Source organism: Carettochelys insculpta, chromosome 8 (genome assembly GCF_033958435.1).
Source record: "Carettochelys insculpta isolate YL-2023 chromosome 8, ASM3395843v1, whole genome shotgun sequence".
Taxonomy (NCBI): domain Eukaryota; kingdom Metazoa; phylum Chordata; order Testudines; family Carettochelyidae; genus Carettochelys; species Carettochelys insculpta.
In genome coordinates, this window is record NC_134144.1 from 73,002,357 (window position 1) to 73,023,164 (window position 20,808).

At 59.8% G+C, this 20,808-nt stretch overlaps 1 protein-coding gene across 13 annotated transcripts in view; it reads right to left on the bottom strand.

Moving 5' to 3' along the window:
• The window catches only part of TNS1 (tensin 1), a 245,809-nt gene that overhangs the window by 105,912 nt on the left and 119,089 nt on the right, over nucleotides 1-20,808 (bottom strand). For all 13 annotated transcript variants that reach the window (XM_075001459.1, XM_075001457.1, XM_075001452.1 and 10 more), the window contains 6 exons: nucleotides 9,157-9,206; nucleotides 7,473-7,644; nucleotides 6,903-6,953; nucleotides 5,742-5,864; nucleotides 3,844-3,908; nucleotides 2,120-2,203 (listed from right to left, as the gene is read on the bottom strand). In XM_075001459.1, coding sequence (XP_074857560.1) covers nucleotides 2,120-2,203; nucleotides 3,844-3,908; nucleotides 5,742-5,864; nucleotides 6,903-6,953; nucleotides 7,473-7,644; nucleotides 9,157-9,206 — 545 coding nt within the window. The remainder of the gene's footprint in view (nucleotides 1-2,119; nucleotides 2,204-3,843; nucleotides 3,909-5,741; nucleotides 5,865-6,902; nucleotides 6,954-7,472; nucleotides 7,645-9,156; nucleotides 9,207-20,808) is intronic.

The following is a 20,808-nucleotide window of genomic DNA, read 5'->3' on the forward strand; positions in this document are numbered from 1 at the left end:
CCAGCCGCCCGAGCCCCACAAGCCCCCCTGCCCAAGCCCCTCCCCTCCCCCAAAGCCAGGCACCCCCAGCCCCATCTAACCCCATCCTTCTCCTCTTCCCCCCTCCCCACCCCACCCCACCCCACTCTCACACCCTTTGCAGGGTACAGCCAGCTCCACATGGGCCTTCGCCGGCTGCCTGCTTTTTCCAGCGGCTGCACCGGGTCACCCATGTAAAATGGCAGGGGCTGAGAGCCGGAAGCCAAGCCTGGATCTTTCCTTGGGTGGGAGGAATGATGGGGGGCTGGGTTGCCTTGCACGCCCCCAGGGGGAATGCCCCCGTGTTTGGGAAACTGTGATATAGCCCCCAGGGGGGTGAAGAAATTCCAGGGGGGGCATGGGATCAACCCAGCCCCCCCATCATGCCCCCACACAAAGAAAGATCTGGCCCTTGCTTCCGGCTCTCAGCCTCTGCCATTTTACATGGGTGACCCAGCACAGCCACTATAAAAAGCAGGCAGCCGGCAAAGACCCACATGGAATTGGCTGTCTCCTGCAAAGGGGCATGAGTGTTGGTTGGGGAGGAGAGGCGGAGAATGGGGCTAGATGGGGGGCTATGGGGTGCCTGGCTTTGGGGTAGGGGAGGGGCTCGGGCAGGTGGCTCAGGGGTGGCTGGCCCATGGCTTGGGCGGGCGGCCCTGGCAGCTCGGGGCTTGGGCAGGTGGCCAGCTTGGACAGCACCAGGCACCCACATGGGGCCTGTGCATTAGCCTGGCTGGTCCACAGTCGGTCCCTAGGATTCCCCAACTTAGGAAGAAAATGCAGCAGCATCTTTCCCATTGAATCCATTCGTTTCTGCTCTTTCTGATATTGAATTAGGTTTTTATTACATTTTTGGGCCAAGAAACGCGATTGGCGCTTACGGAACGCTTGGCAAACGCGTGTCATCCTTGCGCGCCAGATTTGTGCTTGTCTGTAATTTTAAATAACATTTTTCTATCAAGATTTTGTGCTTATTTTAAATTACGAATTGAATGTTTTCTAATCAAGGGGTTGGATGTTGGTAAAGCAGAGGTGGGGGGGCCGAGAGGGTCTCTCAGAGATTAAAAAGGGGGGCACGATGCCAGAAAGTTTGGGACCCCCTGGTTTAGATAATGGCACAGAGAGGGCACTTATAAAGCCTGCGGGTGATACGGAGCTGCAGGGCCTGTGAGTGCTTTGGGGGGTGGGGTTATAATCCAAAAAGATCTGGGCAAACTGGAGAAATGGTCTGAGGTAAACTGGATGAAAGTCAACCAGGACAAATGCAAAGTGCTCCGCTTAGGAAGGAACAATCAGTCACTCGCATACAGACTGGGAAGTGACTGTCTAGGAGGAAGCACTGGGAAAGGGATCTGGGGGTCACCAGTGTGATGCTGCTGCAAAGAAAGCAAACGTCATTCTGGGGTGTACAGCGGGAGTGTTGTGAGAGGGACACAGAAGTCATCTGCTCCGCTCCGCTCAGCTCTGCACTGGTTCAGCCTCGGCTGGAGTATGGAGTCCAGCTCTGGGCCCCGCACTTCGGGAAAGGTGTGGAGAGACCGGAGAAGGTCCAGAGGAGAGCAGCTAACATGATTCACGGTCTGGAGAACATGCGCTAGGAGGGACGACTGAAAGAACTGGGCTTGTTTGGCCTGGAAAAGGGAAGGCTGGGAGGGGATGTGGCACAGGTAACAGCTTCCAAGTACCTCCTGGAGGGTTACAAGGAGCTCTGAGGGTAGGACAAGGAGCAACGGGCTTGTACTGCAGCCAGGGAGGCTTAGGCTGGACATCCAGAAAAACCTCTGGTCCGGCCGGTTACGCACTGGGATCAGTTGCCTGGAATCTCTGTCCCTGGAGATCTGTGAGACCCAGGCCTGCCACGGACGGGGCGGCTAACGCTTGGCCCTGCTGCGAGCGCTGGGGACAAGACTCGATGCCTCAAGGCCCCTCCCGCCTCAGGAGTGTATCGATCCTCGCCCCATGCACAGCAGGTCCTGCCCCCGGGGGCGCTGCATGTCCGATCGACCACCGGCTCCGTCCCCGAGGCCCCAGCAAACCCGGGGGCCAGGCCGGCGCCCACAGCTCTGGCCATCGCAGAGGGAGGTGCCGCAGGACTGACCTCTTCTGGGACGGCTGCCCGACTGGCAGCACCTTGTCCTCGTAGAACCTCTTCATGGCAAACCTGTCGAGGGCTTGCTCAGCGCTGCGGAGAGGTGCACAAGTCAGGGGCAGGGCAGGACTCCAGGCGGCACGCGAGGGGGGCACGTTACGGCCGCTTGGGAAAGAAGCCTGGTCTCCCCCAGTGCTGGAGAGCCACAGGGGCTCTTGCAAGGCCCTTCGGGTTTCAGTTGATCTGGGGAAAGGCCCCTCAGGGCTTGTCTGGGGCTGTGCATTGGCAGGGCAACGGCAGGAGCCCAGGAGGAGAAGAGGCGGCGCTGGGTCCCAGATGGGGCGCCAGGGCAGAGCTGGGCTGGCACCCAGGGGCGGTGGGTCGGGAGTGAGGGGTCCTGGCAGAGCTGTGGGGGGAACCCAGAGCTGGCACCCAGGGGCGGAGGGTCGGGAGTGAGGGGTCCTGGCAGAGCTGTGGGGGGAACCCAGAGCTGGCACCCAGGGGCGGTGGGTGGGGAGTGAGGGGTCCTGGCAGAGCTGCGGGGGGAACCCAGAGCTGGCACCCAGGGGCGGAGGGTCGGGAGTGAGGGGCCCCGGCAGAGCTATGGGGGGAACCCAGAGCTGGCACCCAGGGGCGGTGGGTGGGGAGTGAGGGGCCCCGGCAGAGCTGTGGGGGGAACCCAGAGCTGGCACCCAGGGGCGGTGGGTCGGGAGTGAGGGGTCCTGGCAGAGCTGCGGGGGGAACCCAGAGCTGGCACCCAGGGGCGGTGGGTCGGGAGTGAGGGGTCCCGGCAGGGCTGTGGGGGGAACCCAGAGCTGGCACCCAGGGGCGGTGGGTGGGGAGTGAGGGGTCCCGGCAGGGCTGTGGGGGGAACCCAGAGCTGGCACCCAGGGGCGGTGGGTGGGGAGTGAGGGGTCCTGGCAGAGCTGCGGGGGGAACCCAGAGCTGGGACAGCAGAGGCGGTGGGTCAGGAGTGAGGGGTCCCGGCAGGGCTGTGGGGGGAACCCAGAGCTGGCACCCAGGGGCGGTGGGTGGGGAGTGAGGGGCCCCGGCAGAGCTGTGGGGGACCCCAGAGCAGGTCCCTCTGAGGGGCACTGCAGGGCTGCCATGGATCAGGAGGAGGTGGTTTGCCCAGAGTGGCTCTCCCCTGCCTGGGTGGCCCCACCATTCTCCCGCCCCATCCCACGCCGCCCAGGCCCAGCACCCTGCGTACCCCGGCTGGGGGAGGCACTGCTAACTCGCCCCCAGGTTTACAGACACAACAGGCCGGTCAGATCGACTCAGACCCAGCCTGGCCCCTGCAGCCTGAGCAGGGCTGGTGCTGACCCTCTCGGCTCAGCCAGCCCACGACACACGTCCCCTGAAGTCCTCGGGCCCTGGGGCAGGGACAGCGCAGGAAGAGCACCCCCCAGCCCCCCGCCGAGGAGCCGCCCACAGGCCTCTCCATTTCCTCCTGCCTCGTCTGCCCAGCCCACTGCTCTGCCGACGGCTGGTCCCTCCTGACCCAGGCCAGGGAGGCACTGGGCCAGAGACGCCGCCAGCGGCATCTCCTTAGGGCAAAAGAGGGGTGGCCCAGCCCCAGCTCTGCAGGGGGGCTGAGCCCAAGGCATCCGGAACCTCCCCCGAAAGGCGACTCTGGCCGGTTATCTCTGCAGGGTGTTAAGTCTGCCGAGAGAGGCTCGGGGGGACACACGTGGGGTGCCCCAGCCCCACCCATGCCCGGCTCCCCTCACCTGGCTGAAATGTTGCTGTAGTGCATGTAGGCGGCGACCACGACCCCCATCCGGCCTCGGTTTCCCTGCGAGAGAGCAGAATGAAGAGGGCGGTCGGCATCCCACAAGGCACCCAGAGAATCCCAGAGGCTGCAGCTGGTGGCCAGGTTCTTGGCCGCGTCTACTTCCAAGGGCTTGCGGTCGGGCCTGGCTTGCCGTTGCTGGGTGCTGACAACCAGCCGCCAGGCTCCACCCCAGGGGTGGCTGCATTTCAGCAGCAAGAAAACCTGGCTCAGCATTTCCAGCTGCAACATCCGGAGGGGTCTGCTAGGGGAAGGAGGAGCTAGAGGAACGGAGGATTTTGAATCCGCCTGGACCGGGAGATAACCCAGGACCAGGTCGCCCTCCCGCATCTGTGTGTGTACATTGCCCACCAGGACTGATTCTCCTTTGGCTGGCAGTGAACCAGCCCCATGCACCCTCCTGATCTGAGTGGCCTGTGAAATCCCCCCAGGACCTGCCAAAAGCCACAGCTGCGCATGACCCTTCTTTGCTTGCTGGTCCTACCCAGTGCTCCTGGTTGCTCTTAACAGCTGCACCTCCCATCCCAGAGGTAGCTGCCTTTCAGTGATAGGTGTAAAGTGTGGGCAGGGCTCCCTGCAAGCTGGGAACTTGGGTGGCCACTCAAGAAAGAGTCAGGTGCCGCCCAGCTGCCAGCAGAGCGCTTGCAACCGGGTTTTTTATTTCCACTGGTGGTGCACACTTGCCCGCACCTCAGTGCACTGAAAAAAGTGATTCTACACGTGCATGGAAAAGATCGGCGAGAACCTTTGGCTGTGGGTTAAATTTCTCTTCCTGACGCATCTCGTTTGGACCTCCGAGAGCACCTCGCCAGCGCTGACCTGCGCCCGCCTCCGGGGAGTGACAAAGGCAACCGGCACAGCCTATGCTACCGGGGGGCAGGGAGGAGTCACATCGGAGGTGACCCCAAGCACCCAGCAAACTCAGGAGTCACAGACTTGTTCCACTGGGCCCTACTCAACATGGCAGATTCTCCCCCAAGCGCCAATCCCCTGCCCTGCTGCCCCCGCCCTGTCCCCCTCACAGTGTAGTATCCCAGGGCTGGAGGGGACCTCGGGAGGTCATCTAGTCCAGCCCCCTGCCCAAAGCAGGGTCAGCCCCAACTAAGTCATCCTGTCCAGGACCTTGTTCAGCTGGGACTTAAAAACCTCGAGGGATGGAGAATCCACCAGCTCTCCAGGCAACGCATTCCAGTGCTTCACCACCCGCCTGGGGAAGTAGTTTTTCCTAATATCCAACCTACACCTCCCCCTCTGTAACTTCAGCCCATTGCTCCTTGTTCTGCCACCTGACACCACTGAGAACAGCCTCCCTCCATCCTCTTTAGAGCTCCCCTTCAGGAAGTTGAAGGCTGCTATTGAATCGCCCCTCAGTCTTCTCTGCTGTGAACTAAACAAGCCCAAACCCCTCAGCCTCTCCTCATAGGTCTTTTGCTCCAGACCCTTAATCATCTTCACTGCCCTCCGCTGAACCTGCTCCAGCAAATCCACATCCTTTTATACGGGGGGGCCCAGAACTGGACACAATATTCCAGATGTGGCCTCACCAGTGCCGAATAGAGGGGAACAACCACTTCTCCAAATCTGCTAGAAATGCTCCTCCTAATGCACCCCAATATGCCGTTAGCCTTCTTGGCTACAAGGGCACAGTGTTGACTCATATCCAGGCTCCCAGGCACTGAAATCCCCAGGTCCTTTTCTGCTGCACTGCTACTTAGCCGGTTGGTCCCTGGCCTGTAACAATACTTGGGATTCTTCCCTCCCAAGCATCGGCTGCTTTCCGCTCTCTTGGCCCGGCTGCAGGCGAACATCCTCTGCTCCAGGGCTGCACTGGCTCACCTTGCTGTGCAGGACGACCACGTTGTGGGGGTCGGCGCTCAGCCAGGTGTCCATGGCTTTGCAGATGCTACAGATCTTCTCCAGGGCAGGTGTGTGCAGGTCTGGCCACCCGAAATCCAGCACCTGGGCGGGGCAGAGGGGAGGAGGAGGAGGCTGGGGGTGAGGAAGCTCCCTCGGGGGCTTTGTCTTACTGGTTGTGGCAGATGCCCAGAGCTCCTCATGCCAGCCTGGCCTTGCAGGGGCTGCTGCCCGGACTGCAGAGTCCCTGGGAGCTGCTGGTTGGGAGGGGCAGGAGATTCCCTTCCGGGCCTCTGCCCAGCTCTCGGCAAGGGGCGCTGCCCACCCCTGGAGCCCAGCAGGCATGGGCGGGCACCATGCCAGCCACCGGGGCACAGGGATAAGCAAGGGGGCATCAAAGCAGCCGGGCACTGGGCTCCTCTCCTGCCCTGCTCCCACCAGCCCTAGAGCAGAAAGGGGCTGGCACCTCGTTAGGGGACAGGTCGCAGTTCCCCGGCATGCCCACCTGTCGCTCCGCTGTCGGCACGGGGATTCAGCAGCTCCGGCTTGGTGGCAGCAAGCCCCATGGCTCAGCTCCCCCCATGCCACCCCCCGGCTGTGCTGGCCAGCCTCACCCAGGGGAGAGGGCACGGGTCACACAGGGAAGGGGGAGGGGTGCAGCCCCCCGAGGGACATGCTGCGTGGCAGGGGGTGTGATGCACGGGCAGGAAGGGGTTAACTGCGCCCGGCGCCAGCCTGCTTTGGCGTTACCGCTCTGACAGCCCTCTCTGCCCACCGCTGGCACGGCACCACGGGAGGGGCCGCGGGCCAGCCTGATTGACAGGCAGCACAAGGGACGGGGGCGGCAGCTATCTGGGAACCCAGGGCCTCCTTCTGCCAGGGCCTGAGCCACCCCCCAAGGCAGGGGGCCGGGTCTTTCTCTAGGGCTCTGCCTCCCATCCCGCCCTCCAGGCAAGGAAGGCCAGACAAACCAATGGGAGGCAGCGAGCCGGGTGGGTAGGCGGGGCAATGTGGATACCTGGAGAACACCCCCTAGCCTCTGACTGATCGGCCACAAGCCCCTGGCCTCCTCGCCCGGACCGGAGCCCTCCCTTCCCCCAGCCCTCGACGGCACCCGAAGCGCCCCAGGGCCGGCGCACTGACCTTGGGGTGCAGCTTGCTGATGTCATGCCGGCGCTCGGACAGATTGAAGAGCTGGGGAGAGACGGAGAGAAGCAAGTTAGGAGAAACAGAAGAGCAGAGCAAGGATGTCACCCAGTGCCTGGCGCGCAGCGCCCCTGGGCCACAGTGCATAGATCCAGATCTGGGCCCAGCACCAAGACCACACTGCCCAGCCCCAGATCCAGCACCTGGCACAGGGCACTGTCAGACCGGCTGTGGGATGGCTGGACCATTGGTCTGACATGGCACGGCCGTTCTTCTGTCCTTACTGGGCCCCGGCGACCAGAAATCCCAGACTGCGCCCACCCTGGAATCCAGTGCCCCGTTTCCCTCTCTACCCAGGCCCTGTCGGACACTGGGACGAGGCCCAGGACCCTCCCCATGCCGCAAGGCAGCTGGCGGGGGGCTTTGAAAGCCCAGGAATTCAGGATCCCAGCTGTGCAGTTCCCCTCCCTCCGGCAACCAGCTCCACAGCCCGTCCGCTCCCAACATCCACCCCGGCCCAGCCCCGGCGCCAGCCTGCACCGCCAGGGCGGCGGTGGCCTCTCTCACCAGGTACTTATCGCCGTGCTTGGACCTGAGCATCTGGGCCACCTCCCGGACGTTGCTGCGGAAGTTCTGCTCCTCGGCCGAGCTGGGGTAGGAGACAGCGATGATCCGCTGGGTGATGTACACCAAGTCCAGCTCGCAGCTGTCCTCCATGGCCTGGGCCACGCTCACGCTCCTGGGCCAACGAGAAGCAGCCAGCTCAGGACCCTGCAGGGTGAAGGTCTAGAGAGATGGAACCCGAGCAAGGCCGCCGGTGTCCACCAGTGCTCCCTGACGCGCTGGGACGGCCGCCCAGGAGAGCTTCAGGTGCCGCCTAGCTGGTTAGCAGAGCCCCCACTGCCAGTGGCCTGAGTTTATGAGTGGTGCACATCCGCACATGCCTGGATGCAATAAAATTTATTCCGCCCCGGGCTGTTAAAAGTGATAGGGAACCCCACTGCCCACCCCTGCCCTGGACACCTCTGAGCTGAGTTTCATGCCCAAGAGCTGAGGCCGGTGGCCGTGCCAGCCTGTCCCCAGCCACACGCAAGGGGACACCGCTGCCAGCCCCTCTACAGTCCTGTTCAAGCCTCTCCCAAGCACGGCCTTCACCTTGTGCTGGGACACCGGGGCTTTGCTCCCTCGGCTGCCGATGGGGCGGGCACAGGGGCTCCGGGGGCAGCTGCAGGAAGTGGCTGAAGGAGCCTGGCTCAGACAAACCCTATGCACCGCTAACCCTCCCCTCTGGCAGCCCAACGCGGGCGTGAGGTTAGTGGCGATAGGCCCGGCAGCGCCAGATCCTTCCCATGCCGAGCCTGGGCCGGCCCTTCTCCACCTCCAAGAGCCATCGTTGGGCTCCCATCGCTGCCCTGGCAGGGAGAGCTGTTCTCCAAAGCTCACTCGGCTTCCTAAACTCAAGGAAGGGCAGGCAGAGCTGGCCTGGGGCGCGCAGCAGGCCCCGCTCCTGCTGGCCAGCCATGGACCAAGCCAACAGGCGGCTGGGCTCCTGGACTAGCCAGGCAGCCTACCACCACGTGGAGCGCGGTGCCCAGCCCTACAGGGATGCGGAGGTCTGGCCTCGTCATCCCAGCCCCCTTCTGGGACGCATGGGGTTCAGTGAGGGAGACCCCAGGCGCCCAGGAGAGACGGAGGAGGTGATGGAAGAGGCACCTGAAGCAGGGTTGAGCCCACGAGGACCCAATCCTGCAAGGTGCTGAGCTTCCCTCCTTCCCACTGCCTTCACCGCAAGCTGCAGGCGCTCAGGGTGCCACCGGACAGGGGCCAGAGAAGGCAGCAGCGAGACGCCACGATGGCATGGCACAGAGCAGGCCAGGGACGGCGGCCAGGGCTAGGCTCAGCCTCACTGGGAAATTCAGGCCCCTGTCTTGCAGCTCGGTCCATTCAGAGGGGAGAGTGCCCCATCCTGAGCTTCCCCTAGCGCCCTGCAAGAGCCCTGGGCCATCACCCACTGCAATCCCCTAATGCCCCCCCAAGTGCACCGGGCAGAAATTCTCCATTCATTTCAAGGGCCTCTCCCACGGCTCACTGCAGCTCCCCTCCTGCCACCGTCACAGCCCAGCTGAAGGCTCCAGATGCTGGTTCGCAACCCGAGTCGGCGTGGGCCGAACACCACGGAGCCCTGTCGACGCTGGGGAGGCCAGGCGGCTAGGCAGAGTCTCGCGGTTCGAGGTGAGCACAGGGGTTGTACCTGGAAGGTCTGCGCCGGGCCTGGGCACTTCTGGCAGCTTTTGTGGATTCCTAAAGCAAAGAGAGAAAAGCAAAGTTACCCCTGGGGGCATCGTCGGAGAGGGAAGCGGGAGGGATCGCGGGGTGGGGAATGAGGTCTCCGAGCGCACAGATCTCCGAGCAAACACCTGTCCCCCCCTTGTGAATCCCTAGCAGCCGTGCCGCAGCTTCAGGGGACCAACTCACCCCCCCCCACACCCACACCCACACACGCGTCTTTCCGTCGCCCTGGAGCAAACAGCGAGACAGGGGCTGCTGCCGGCTACAGACACAGGAGCAGGTTCACAAGTCGCTACCCAGAGCCACCGCTCGGGGAACACAAAGACCCACGCTGGGCCACAGGGGCCACAGCCACAAAGCGAGTTGCCGAGGGCAGGGCTGGCAGCCGGGGCCTGACTTTGGGTGCCTCTGGCAGAGACTCACAGGTGGAAGGAACTTGGAGAGGTCATCGAGCCGGGTCCCCTGCCCCCACGGCAGGCCCAGGCACCATCTAGAGCCGTGTTTTCCAAAGGGTGGGGTGCGGAAAGGATTCCCGGGGTACACAGCTGAAAATCAATTCCTGCGCAGCGGCTCGCCCTGGGAGAGCGATGCGCCAGGGGAGCGCGAAGGTTTTACTGCTGGGAAACCCTGGTCTAGGCCATCCCTGGCAGGTGTCCAACAGACCGGCTCTGAGGCATCTCCAGTGATGGAAATTCCACATCCCCCCCAGGCACCTTATTCCAGTGTTCAGCGGTGTCCCAGCAGCCCCAAACCGCCCCTAGGCTAAGACCCCCCCTGCAGCCCCAAACTTCCGCCAATCTTAGACCCCCCCACCCGCAGCCCTAAACGGCCCCAGCCTTGGCAACTCCTCCTTCTGCAGCCTCTTCACCGGAGCTGCTAGGCTGGGTGGCTCCCTCAGCCCTCCTGCTCCCAGCAGGTAACACTCGTTAAAACGAATTAACTCAAGGGTTAAGGTTTCAGCACCGAGGCAGAAGGTAATTGCTATCCCTAGTTCAAGTACCTTGACAGTGTGTAGCCAATGATGGCTCCCTTGGCAAAGAAATCAATGCCAGAATCTGCCAGGCCAGCCGGGCACTAGGGCGTCTGAGAGTGCGTGTTGAATCAGCGCAATCTCTGACAGTCCACTAAACTGAAAGTGTACTAGGCTGGAGTCCTGACCAGTCTCCTGTAGGGCTGTGAAACCTGGACCTTGTACAGAAAACATATAAAACTGCTGGAGCGCTTCCCCACACGCAGCCTGAGGTCAATACCGCACATTCGATGGCAGGACAGAGTTACGAACCTGGAAGTCCTGGACAGAGCAGGAACCGCGAGCATCGAAGCCACAATTCTGACAGCCCAGCTTCGCTGGACAGGGCACATCACCCGAACAGAGGAGTCGAGAATCCCTAAGCGACTCCTCTACAGTGAACTCTCCCAGGGCAGGAGGAATCGAGGTTGGCCTCGCAGGAGGTATAAACGCTGCGTGAAGGCCAACGTTGCTCATGCTGGTTTAAAACCAGAGCAGCTAGAGCAGCGTGCAAACAACCGAACAGGCTGGCGTGCTCTCATCCGACACGCGCGTGACAGCTTTGAAGAGCAGCGACGCGGACGCCTCGTTGCGAGAGGAAGAAAGGAACAGCAGCAGCCGCGCCAACAGAGCCAGGACAATTCCCTCACCCCCATGGCGAACGCCCAGGCCGTTCAAAGCTGGGACTCCTCAGCCGCATGCGAGTCCACAACCGATGAGCCTGGGCAAGCTCAAGACGTCATTGTTGGACACGACCGGCTACCTACATTTTACATCCCTCGTGATAGAGCCAACACCATCTCCAGCAGCTGTCGCTACTCAGAGATACTGCCTGAGGCAGCAGTGTTAAGGAACTGCAAATGGCTTCTTTAACAGCCACATGCAGCTGGGAACTGCCCAGCTGGCAACACTTAACAAATCTAATGGGACCCCTAGGCTGGGAATCCCTGCTCTACGTACATCCACTACAGCCTATTTCTGGTGCCAAACTATTCAAATACATCAGAAAAGTACCTGAACTCCACTGGTTTATGCCAAGTTACAAGAACTTGCAATGAACCAGAGACTTTTACATGTATTTCAATGGGAATTTAGTGGCGCTCTTATGAGTTTTCGCCTACGAGCAGACATTTGGGATTCGCAGAGCGAGGGATCAGTGTAATTTTTCTCTCTCCTCCTTGGAACACCTTTTTAGATACTTGAGAGCTGCTCTCATGTGTCCCCTCAGCCTTCAGAGCGAAGCGGAAGAACCACTTCTCATGTCTCGCTCACGACACTCCTGCGGATCCACCCCAGAAGGAGGTTTGCCTTCTGGCAATAGCGTCACACTGTTCACCCATATTTAGTTTGTGACCCACTCTGGCACCCAGATCCCTTTCCGCAGTGCTCCTTCCTGGGCAGTCACCTCCCGTTCTGTGTGTGCGAGACAGGCTGTTCCTTCCCACCTGCAGCCCTTTGCTTTTGTCCTTGCTGATTTTCACCCACGTTACTTCAGCCCATTTCTGCAGTGTTTCCCACTCATGCCGAAGTGTGAGCCTATTCTCCAAAGCCTTCGCAACCCCTCCAAGATCCATCCCCACAGGCCTCCTTCTTGAAAGAACTGGCCATCTGCCATTGGAACTGCTGGCGTGGTCTGAAACACCAGGATAGGCCCCCAGAATCACTCAGCTACTTGTCCAGCATCCACCCTATTTCCCCTCATGCCAAATCTCTCTGAGCAAAACCAGCGTCTCGTCCTCATGCACCAATTAGTTGCCAAATAAGCTCTGCAAACGATTCCATGCCTGTAGCTTGTCCACCCGCAATAAGCAAAGTCTGAGCAGTTTTCATTGGACACGGAAGTCACCTGGTGAGTTCCTCTTCCCTGATTGGCTCAGCTCACACAGAGGAAGGGTAAGCAGAGGAGGAACAATCCATTCAGATACGAGGAATGAACATTAATGCCTCGTGATTTTGCAGCATTAATTAAAACACAAGGGGCTGCAGTACGTGGCTGGAGACCTCTCCGCCCAATGAGAACTCTCTTGCACCCTGACACCCCAGGGGGATCTACGCACCCAGTACATTTACCAGACCCAAAAGCTTCCTGCAACATTCCCACTGACATCAGCAGGAGCCCGTCCAGAGCACGTTGCTCAGGATCTGGCCCTGTAATGGTTACATGTGTGGTAGAAAATGCAGCTGTTGAGGCCAGGGGAAAACATCCAGCAAACCCTTTCTGTTCTGAGTCACTGACAGCTGGCTGGAAATTCCCACAGCTGGCTGAAATTGACCACCCTTTATTCTCCTTGTAAAGTCCCTTGAGCAGGGTTTGAATGATCTGAGGGGAAGGAGGAAAAATACAGGGTCAAATTTGCTGCGGATATAAAGACAAAACTCCTCCGGAATCATTTGCACCAGCAGGGAAATGGGCCCAGGGGAATGCTGGGAAGCTAAGCATCAAGCTGTGCGTGTTACAAGAAAAGCCACTGGGGCCTTTGGTTTACATCTGTGCAGCCAGAGATGAAAGCCCGGCCGCAGCTGGTGTGACTAAGCCGTCGTCACGCTTCCTCGGCATTGCGGGTATCTGTGGAAGATGAGCTGTGTGAAGGTTGTCTAGTGATTTGCAGACAGGGAAATTAGCTCCAAAGCTAAAAGGTCCTTGTGCCATTAATGGGATAGGACTCTTGCTCTGTGCCTGGCAGAGAGAATGCAGCTGCAGTCAGGTTGACTGGTCTATTATTAGCCTGGTCCTCATGTTTATCCCTTTTAAAGACTGGGAAAAAGCTGATGTTGTTCCAGTCTTCTGTACCTCCCTCACTGCTCCACGACTTTGTAAAAGGCAACATTAATGGTCCAGCATGCTCCTCGGCCAGCTCTTTTAAAACTCTTGAATGCTCACAACCCAGGCCTGCTGGTTTAAAAATGTCTAGCCCTGAGCAGCTTGTATTAACATCCTCCAAGTTTCACATCCTCTTTCCTGACGAGTGTCACAGAGAAAGACACACACACACACACACACACACACAGAACCTGAGCCCAGAGCACCTCTTATTTCTCCCCTCTGCAACTTCCACTCCAAGGTCTCCCCCTCAGAGATTTATCTACCCTCAGCACCACAGCCTCTGTTGGGTCTCTCTCCACTCAGCCGTGTTCTCTCTGCTTCAAACCTCACCCCCAGAGCCAGGCAATGCTCGCGGATGCAGTGGAATTCAGGGAAATGCTGCCCTCGAACCGACAGCAGCTTGGGCCACAGCCTGATCCTTTTCTGCAAAAATTTCCAAACGAGCCATTTTTGCACCCAAATCCTGCGCCGCGAAGGCTGGATTTCCTCCGTTCCGATCATCACAAACCTGTCACAGCCCACTGAGCACCCGACGAACAGCTTGTAGATTCTGGTTAATGGGCGGAACCAAGACGTCGGGTCCAACCCGCAAACGGTCGGGGCAACCCCACCTTCCGCACAGGATGAGCGTTGGTTTTCTGTGCATAAATCCCGGCTGTGCCGGAGCTGATATCCACGCCAGCCACTCGGGCCTCCGGCAGCCCCTGCTGCTCAGCAGAGCTAATTAGGTAATTAGCAAACAGCAGCCCACAAACAAGCAGGGAACTAATGCTATTCGGAGGATCATGATGTACAGCCATCGGTCACAGCAGGCAGAACAAGACGCTGCTGGGGAGCCAGAGAGCTAGACTGGAGCCTGCGGCTGGGTCAGCACCAAGAGGCTTTCACCTTCCATTCAGCAGGTTTGAGCCAAGGCAATCACACCACCCCAGAGAGATGAGGTGTGTGGAGCCCAGCTCAGCCTCCTGCATTTACAAAGCACCCCCCAGGCCGGGCGTGTGCCGCTCCCACCCTGCGCTCTGGGCAGGGAACGGCCACGCTCGCAAGAGAGCTAGTGAAAAATCCGCCTCGGCAAAAGCGGACCCGGCCACGGGAAAGGGTCCGTTCGGGCCACGGCCCCGTCCCGTCCAAACGCGAAGGTAAGCGGCGGGAGACCAACGAGCCCGTCTGTTTGGAGGCATCCGGCGAGTTTTCGGTTTTGGTTCCAAATGACCGTGCCTCTTGCGATGCCGGGTTTTGCATTTTTTACGCAAAATTCAAAGCTGGAAGATGGCCCTGGAAGGAAACCGTTTCCTCCTCCGTACAGCACAGCATGTCACTCGCTGCAGACTGACTGGGGCTGGGGGAGATATTCAGCTCTCAAAAAAAATCAGAGGTTTGGCCTTTTGGGCAAGTTTCCAGAATTTACCCCAGTCGGGAAATCTTATCCGGCAGCCCCTCCCTGCGCTCTACAGTTCACCCCACCCGCTGCCTTCCCTCCTGTCCTACAAAGCCCCTGATCCTCCCCATACTCCTGGTCCCTCTCCTCAGCACAGCCCCAGCCCCTCCCAACCCTCTGCACAGCACACCCTGGGCCGGCATTCTTTGCTCCATCCCGACAGGCGGGTGCGCCTGTCCTCCAGCCAAGCTACATCCTGCCTTCCGGGCGGTGCTGACGAAGGCCACACGGGCCTTCCCAGCCATGGGCACTTGCTCTAACACACCCCTTCCCCAGGCCATCGCTGCAGGACACCCACCCTCACAAGCACCGCCTGCAAGGCCAGCCCCGTCCCAAACCCCCCTGCTTAGCTGTGCCTGGTACCCAAGATGCAGCCAGCTCCCAGGGAGTTAACTCCATCTCTCAGAGCCCTGCAGTTATTGTATATGGGCCAGCAGAGAGGAAGGGGTGTTGAAAACCCCCCCCAGTATTTTTCCTGATCATTTGCCATGTGAAACTCACACGGACCAGCTGACGACATGAGTTCCTCTTGTCTCAGCCAGCCAAGTCACACAGAACATGCTCCAGGCCCCTGCGCTGGCACTCTGGCGTTCAGTTCAGTACCTCCCTACCAGCGTGGGGCTGGTCTGGGCGAGCAGAGGCCAAGTCAGCAACACCAGCAGGACCCATGTGCTACCCCACAAGCAGAGCTGCATTTGCCTTGGCTTGGCCTTTTGGGGGAAACGTCTGAGTCCCCACAGCAGGAATTACGCATGACCTGCTGGCTCGGGAATCTCATCCGCAGCCTGTTTGCTGGGTGACTTCATGACCTCCCCTGAAAAACAGAGCGAGGTTTCCAAACACCCCTCAGCGCTTTCACACCTCATTGGTTTTAGCATCTCCAGCCATCAGCAAGGAGTCATTTAAACGCTCATCTGCCTCCAGCAGTAAAATCTGACCTCATGGAGGGCCCCTTCCCACAAACTGCAGGCCAGATCCTCAGCTGCATCCTCGGCTGAGGCTCTGGCCCTAGGGAGCCAAGAATTGCTACACCCCCTGCAGAAATGCAGCTGCCTCTGGGGTGCAGCGTACCAGCTGTCTAAATAAAACAGCCAGTACATATGGGCTAGGATACCAAGGGAAGAGGAAACCTGCCCTAGAGTGGAACTAAAGGAAGAATTTGGGCTCTTGCAGAGACATGAGTTCAGGAGACGCCATGAGAAGCTCCAGGTAGGTCCCGTCCAGGAGGCAGCCAAATCCCGCTGGCTGGGCAGGCCTGGCTGCAGGGCTAGACACCAGCTCTTTAGGACAGTTTTGGGGAGTGGCTGCTGCTTGGCTGCGTGTGCCCACAGACAGACACACACACGCACGCCCTGGGACATTTTCAGGAGGAACTGCCCCTTAAAAACACCCCTCAGCCCCCCCACGTGACCAGGGCCACCACAACAGACAATAATCCCGAGCGAGAGCCAGGGAAGCCCTGTCACGCACGCTGCAGGTCACCCTTGGGATGGTTTGACCAGCTGCTGCAGCGGGATGGAGACATCATCCCCCCCAGGGGCCGTCCGCAGCCTGAGGTTTGCCAAAGGCTGGGCAGCCCAACTGCAATCTCCTCCCTCAGCCCCCGACGGCGGGAAAGCTATCCCCTGCAAGGCTGGCCAGATGGGTCACGCCAACGCAACCCCACCCAGCAGCAGCTCCTTGGGGTTTCCACTGCAGCCCCGGGATGTGCGAGGGTTTGATTCCCCTTCTTTGGCCACATGCTTCCCACCGTCCTGTAGCGACCCCAGAGCACCTCCTGCCCCACGGCCACACCAATTTACGCCCCAGCCCTCCCTTCAGCCTCCCTCACTCGGGGGCGAAACAGGAGCAGGGAAACACGGTGCCACGCTCCCTTTCCACCCCACCTCGGCCCCCCGGACCTACCCTGAACGAGGGGAAGCTCTTGCTAAGCCACTTCCAAGGCATGGCCGCGCTGACCCCCCCAGGCCGGCCAAGCAATACCACCGCCCCGGGGAGGGCGTTGATCCGAGCTGCTGGTTACCGAAGTGGTGCCAAGCTGGGACGGGCTCCCAGCGGAGCCGTCCTGCCGCCACGAGCCAACCTTCTCCTCTCTGCGGCGTGGCGGGCTCACCACAAGAGCGCTCCCGGCCCCTCCCGCCACAAGGCAGAGTCAGGCAGCTATCAGCTGATAGCACTAAGAACAGGCCAGGCTAATGTTATTAGGGCCTCCTGATGCGCAGCGGCCAGGGCCGCGCTGCGAGGAGAGGGGTTACAAAGGCCCTTTCACACGCAGCAGGCTGGGGTGCATTAGTCAGACCGCAGCCCACCACGGCCCGGTCCCCAGCGCGCCCCCGAGCTAACAGCGCGGCATCGCCCGGCGGGCGCAGACCCCAGGGCCTGCCTCCGGCGCGGCAGCCGCAACGGGAAGCATAACCACAGCAGCCGGGAGAATCTGTCCCCGCACCCCAGATCCCACTCCCAATTCTGGGGCTGCGTCACTGGTGACCCAGCCTCGGCAGCACCATGCTCGCCCTGACCGTGACGTACCAGCTCCTCCTCCAGAGGCTGCTGTAGGTGAGCTGGGTGGTGCGCAGGGTTCCCTGCCAGCTGAACGCTTCGGCACCCACCCGGGAGACAGTCAGGCGCCAGCCAGCTGATTGGCAGCGCGCCGGCAGCCTGTGTTTCTGCGGTGGTGCACGGCCACACCTGTCTCAGCGCATGCAACAAAATTTATTCCACCCCGATGGAAACGGTTAGCGGGAACGTACCGGCCTCCAGCCACTGCCACACAAAGCTGCACAGGAGACACCAAAGCAGGAGAGCGCCTTTTGGGGTGGGGAGGGGGGGGCTGCAGCAAACTGCCACCCACCTGGCACTCATTCTTTTCGCTACCTTGGTCATGTCATTTTGCCTCAGTGCGTTTCCCGCACCCAGAACAGCGGCGCCGGCAGACCTCTGGCTACATCAGCGTCTGGGCCCACTCTTCCCTTCCTGCGCTGCAGCTTGGCAAAGTGTGGCAGGAGCTAGGTATTTAGGTGCATTGAACGCGCTGGGTAGGAGAAACCTGACCAGGCTCTGCCTGCTAAACTCAGCCAAAAATGATGCAACAGCAGCCCCTAGGTCTGACACTCCACTTTTCACCCAGCCCTCTGCAAGCACCTGTACAAAGAAGGTCACATCACCCCCCGGCTGAAAAAGGGGAAACTGAGGCACGGAGCAGGGGCGGGACTTGCCCAAGGGCATGCAGCAGGCCAGGGGCCGACCCAGGTTGCATGAGTCCCTTTGCAGTGTTGTAGCCGTTAGGCCAAACTGACTCCAGGAAGTAACGAACCCGAGACCACAGGCTGGTAGCTGGGACCAAACCTGGGTCCTTCATCACCAAAAAGCACAAGCCCCTATTGCCTAAGCTAACTTGTCAACAAACTGGTCATGTGTTGGTCACACTGACCACGAGCCCTGGCGTTAAAAGGCTGCCACCAGCTGTGACTCACAGAGGGCTCTCCTGTTCCCCTTCCACAGACAGGAACGCCAGCCACCCGCGCAGGGAGCCATTCCCATCTCAGCCTGGGAAGCAAAGGCTCAAACGACAGACTGGGCAGCAGGCCCGGCAATAAATGAAACCCCCAGGCTGCCTGCATGCCACCAGACACACTCCATTGGGCAAGCCAGAGAACATGGGTATTCTTTTGAAACTGATGATAAAGCCAAGTTTGAATACGAGTAATGGCTCCCCCCAACCAGCCAAAGGTGTGCCCTTAGCCAGGGAGAGCATCCTTGTGGCAGGGACTCAGGAACTTGAGAGTCTGTTCCCAACTCTGCCAACGGCGTTCTGTTTGACCTTGGTCATGTCACTTTGCCCCAACTGCCCATCTGTGAAATGGCACCAAGACCACTTCTGTGGTCTCCTTAGCCTGGAAGATCTTGGTGGAAGAGGCGTTCACTCTGAGTGGGCAGCACCTGGCCCCAGGGCTGTTTCTTCTGTAGCCACCGATGTCCCCATGGAAGGGTGCCATGGGGGAGATACAACCTTCAAGTGCCTGGCCCCAGGCATTGCTGTTCCCTCGTGGCGACAAACAGACCTCAATCCTGCTGTCAGATGCCTTCAAGGATGTTTACAGCTGTGCACGTCATGGAAAAAAACCGATGCCAACAAAAGGCTGTTTTGCCGCCACAGACAGAAGTCTTGTTCAGTTTAATGCCACATGATTTAGCTCCCGAGTTAATTCATTTGGGCTGGATTATTAGGCCCACAACACTGGAGCCAGGTTCCAACACTCCCTCGCCTGGCGACGTGGTGGTACAGGCATGGGCCTTCCGACAGGCCACTCTCCTGCTGCCCAGCCACCAGGGAAGCGCGAATTCAAATGGAGAGGGCGACCGTTCGAACAGCCCTTTCTCTGCTCTGCAGAAGCACTCCCAGATGCTTTCCAGCTCCAGGAGAGAGCTGGAATCAGCCCTGGCTTCCCAAGCCAGTTGTTCAGCTCAGTTTGCAGCAGGTGCTTTTCCTGCAGCTTCTTCAAGGGAGCCGTTTCCGCTTCCAGCTCAGGACGACCAAAGCTAGCACCCAAGGCACCTGCAGCAATGCGTGCAGGTAGCGTACGAACAACAGGGAGCTCTGTGACGTGGTAAAGGCCGACAGACGTATCCGGGCATAAGCTTGGGTGGGCTGGAGCCCACTTCGTCAGATGCATGGAGTGGAAATGACAGAAGCCAACGCAATCGGGCTGGGTGAGGCCCAGAGTGTGAAAACCCAGGGAGGGAAAACCATTCCCAGCCCCTGTTCAAACCCCGATTAGTCGTGTCAAGCTGGCAAAGGAACTGCAGCTCCGCAAGGGCTCTGCAAATTCTGTCTGTCGGTCGCTGAGTGTCCAGGGAGACCGAAGTGTTCTCCTATTGGGTGCGGTAATCTTCGCCGTCACCGAGTAACGGGATTTCAGCACGTTCCTCACTTTATGCACCAGCTGCAATCGCATTCTTGAGGGTCGATTTGTGTCCCTTTGGTCTTTTGCAGATCCTGTGCCCAATCTAATAGGCAACCCCCCCACCCCGCTAGGAAAGTCACATCCAAACCATACGACCAACACCCTGAGTTTTCAGTCGAGTACTTCCCAGCACTGGAAATGGCCTGACACAGTATGTCTGTGTCCCCCCACATGCCTCAGCAGGACGCAGCCACACCTGCCTTTGCTGAGGGAAATCTAAACACCCTCAAGGCTTCCGTCTTCCCTTGCTAGCAAAAGAATCCCGGCCAGGGCCAGGCACTGCCCCAGGGGCTTTTAAACCCAGGCAGGGAGGAAAGCAGGAGAATGCTGTCAGAAAGGCGGTTGCCAGTGTAACAAAGTGGGGATTTGGAGAGTTTGGTCCCCTTGCTAAAGCGCATGTGAGTTCTACAGTCCTGTGGTCACCCGGGGTGTGTGCCTCAGTTTCCCTGGGCGTTGCACCAATCCCTAGATGGAGATGGGAATTTTGCGTGTGACAGCCTCCTCCCTGTACACAATGGCTGGGGACCTTCATAACCTCAGCCCCGAGCAGTGGGGCGGGGGGGTAACAGGTGATGCCTTTTGTCCAGGACTCAGGACAAAGGCCAGAGGAGGGACCTGGCTGGGGGCTGCTGGGAATGGGGCCGCATGGGGTGGCTGGGGAGGCCCCCCGACAGCTTCTGGTTTCTGTGCTGACAAATCCGTCCTGTGCTGTGTCCTAGTCACCTAATATACCAGGGCTCAGCAGCTTTTCCAAGGCGAAGGGCCGAAATCTGACCTTCTGACCCCTCTGTACGGCCCAAGTGCTGGTGATGCTTTTTAAAGTCACTAGTAGTCCTACCACCGACAACTCCGTTGGTAAAAAATGATGCAGAGCTCCGCTGCTTCCAGGCCCACCCATGGAAATCCCTCCTTATGCCCTGCAAGGTAGAGCAGGACAGTTCACAGGCTCAAACCATGGCTGAGAAGGAGACATGTCCTTCACTGCTTTCAAAGTAAGCTGAGGTTTGTCTTTGAACCAAGGGAAAAGCATCCTTCCTGTCTGCCCCAGGGCCCCATGGGACCTCATACCCCAACAGCCCTCGTTGCCAGGCAGGGCCGGGAGAACACAGGATGCTCGCATCTCTGCACAGCCAGGTGGCTGGCCAGCTTTGTCCTCCCCAAGAACAGTGCCACTGGAAGGAAACTTCTGCACTGGCCACATGGCAGCAGCCTGGGGCCCACCCAGGGGTCAGAGCGGCTGAATGTTGGGGAGCAAAAGGACGGAAGGATGGGGGCGCCCCCTGGTTGGTGCTACGGGGGCGGGGGAGACAGCCGAGCCCTGCAGGGGCAGTGGAACAATTCTTACAGTGGGGGTGCTGACAGCCCTGGACACAAACTGT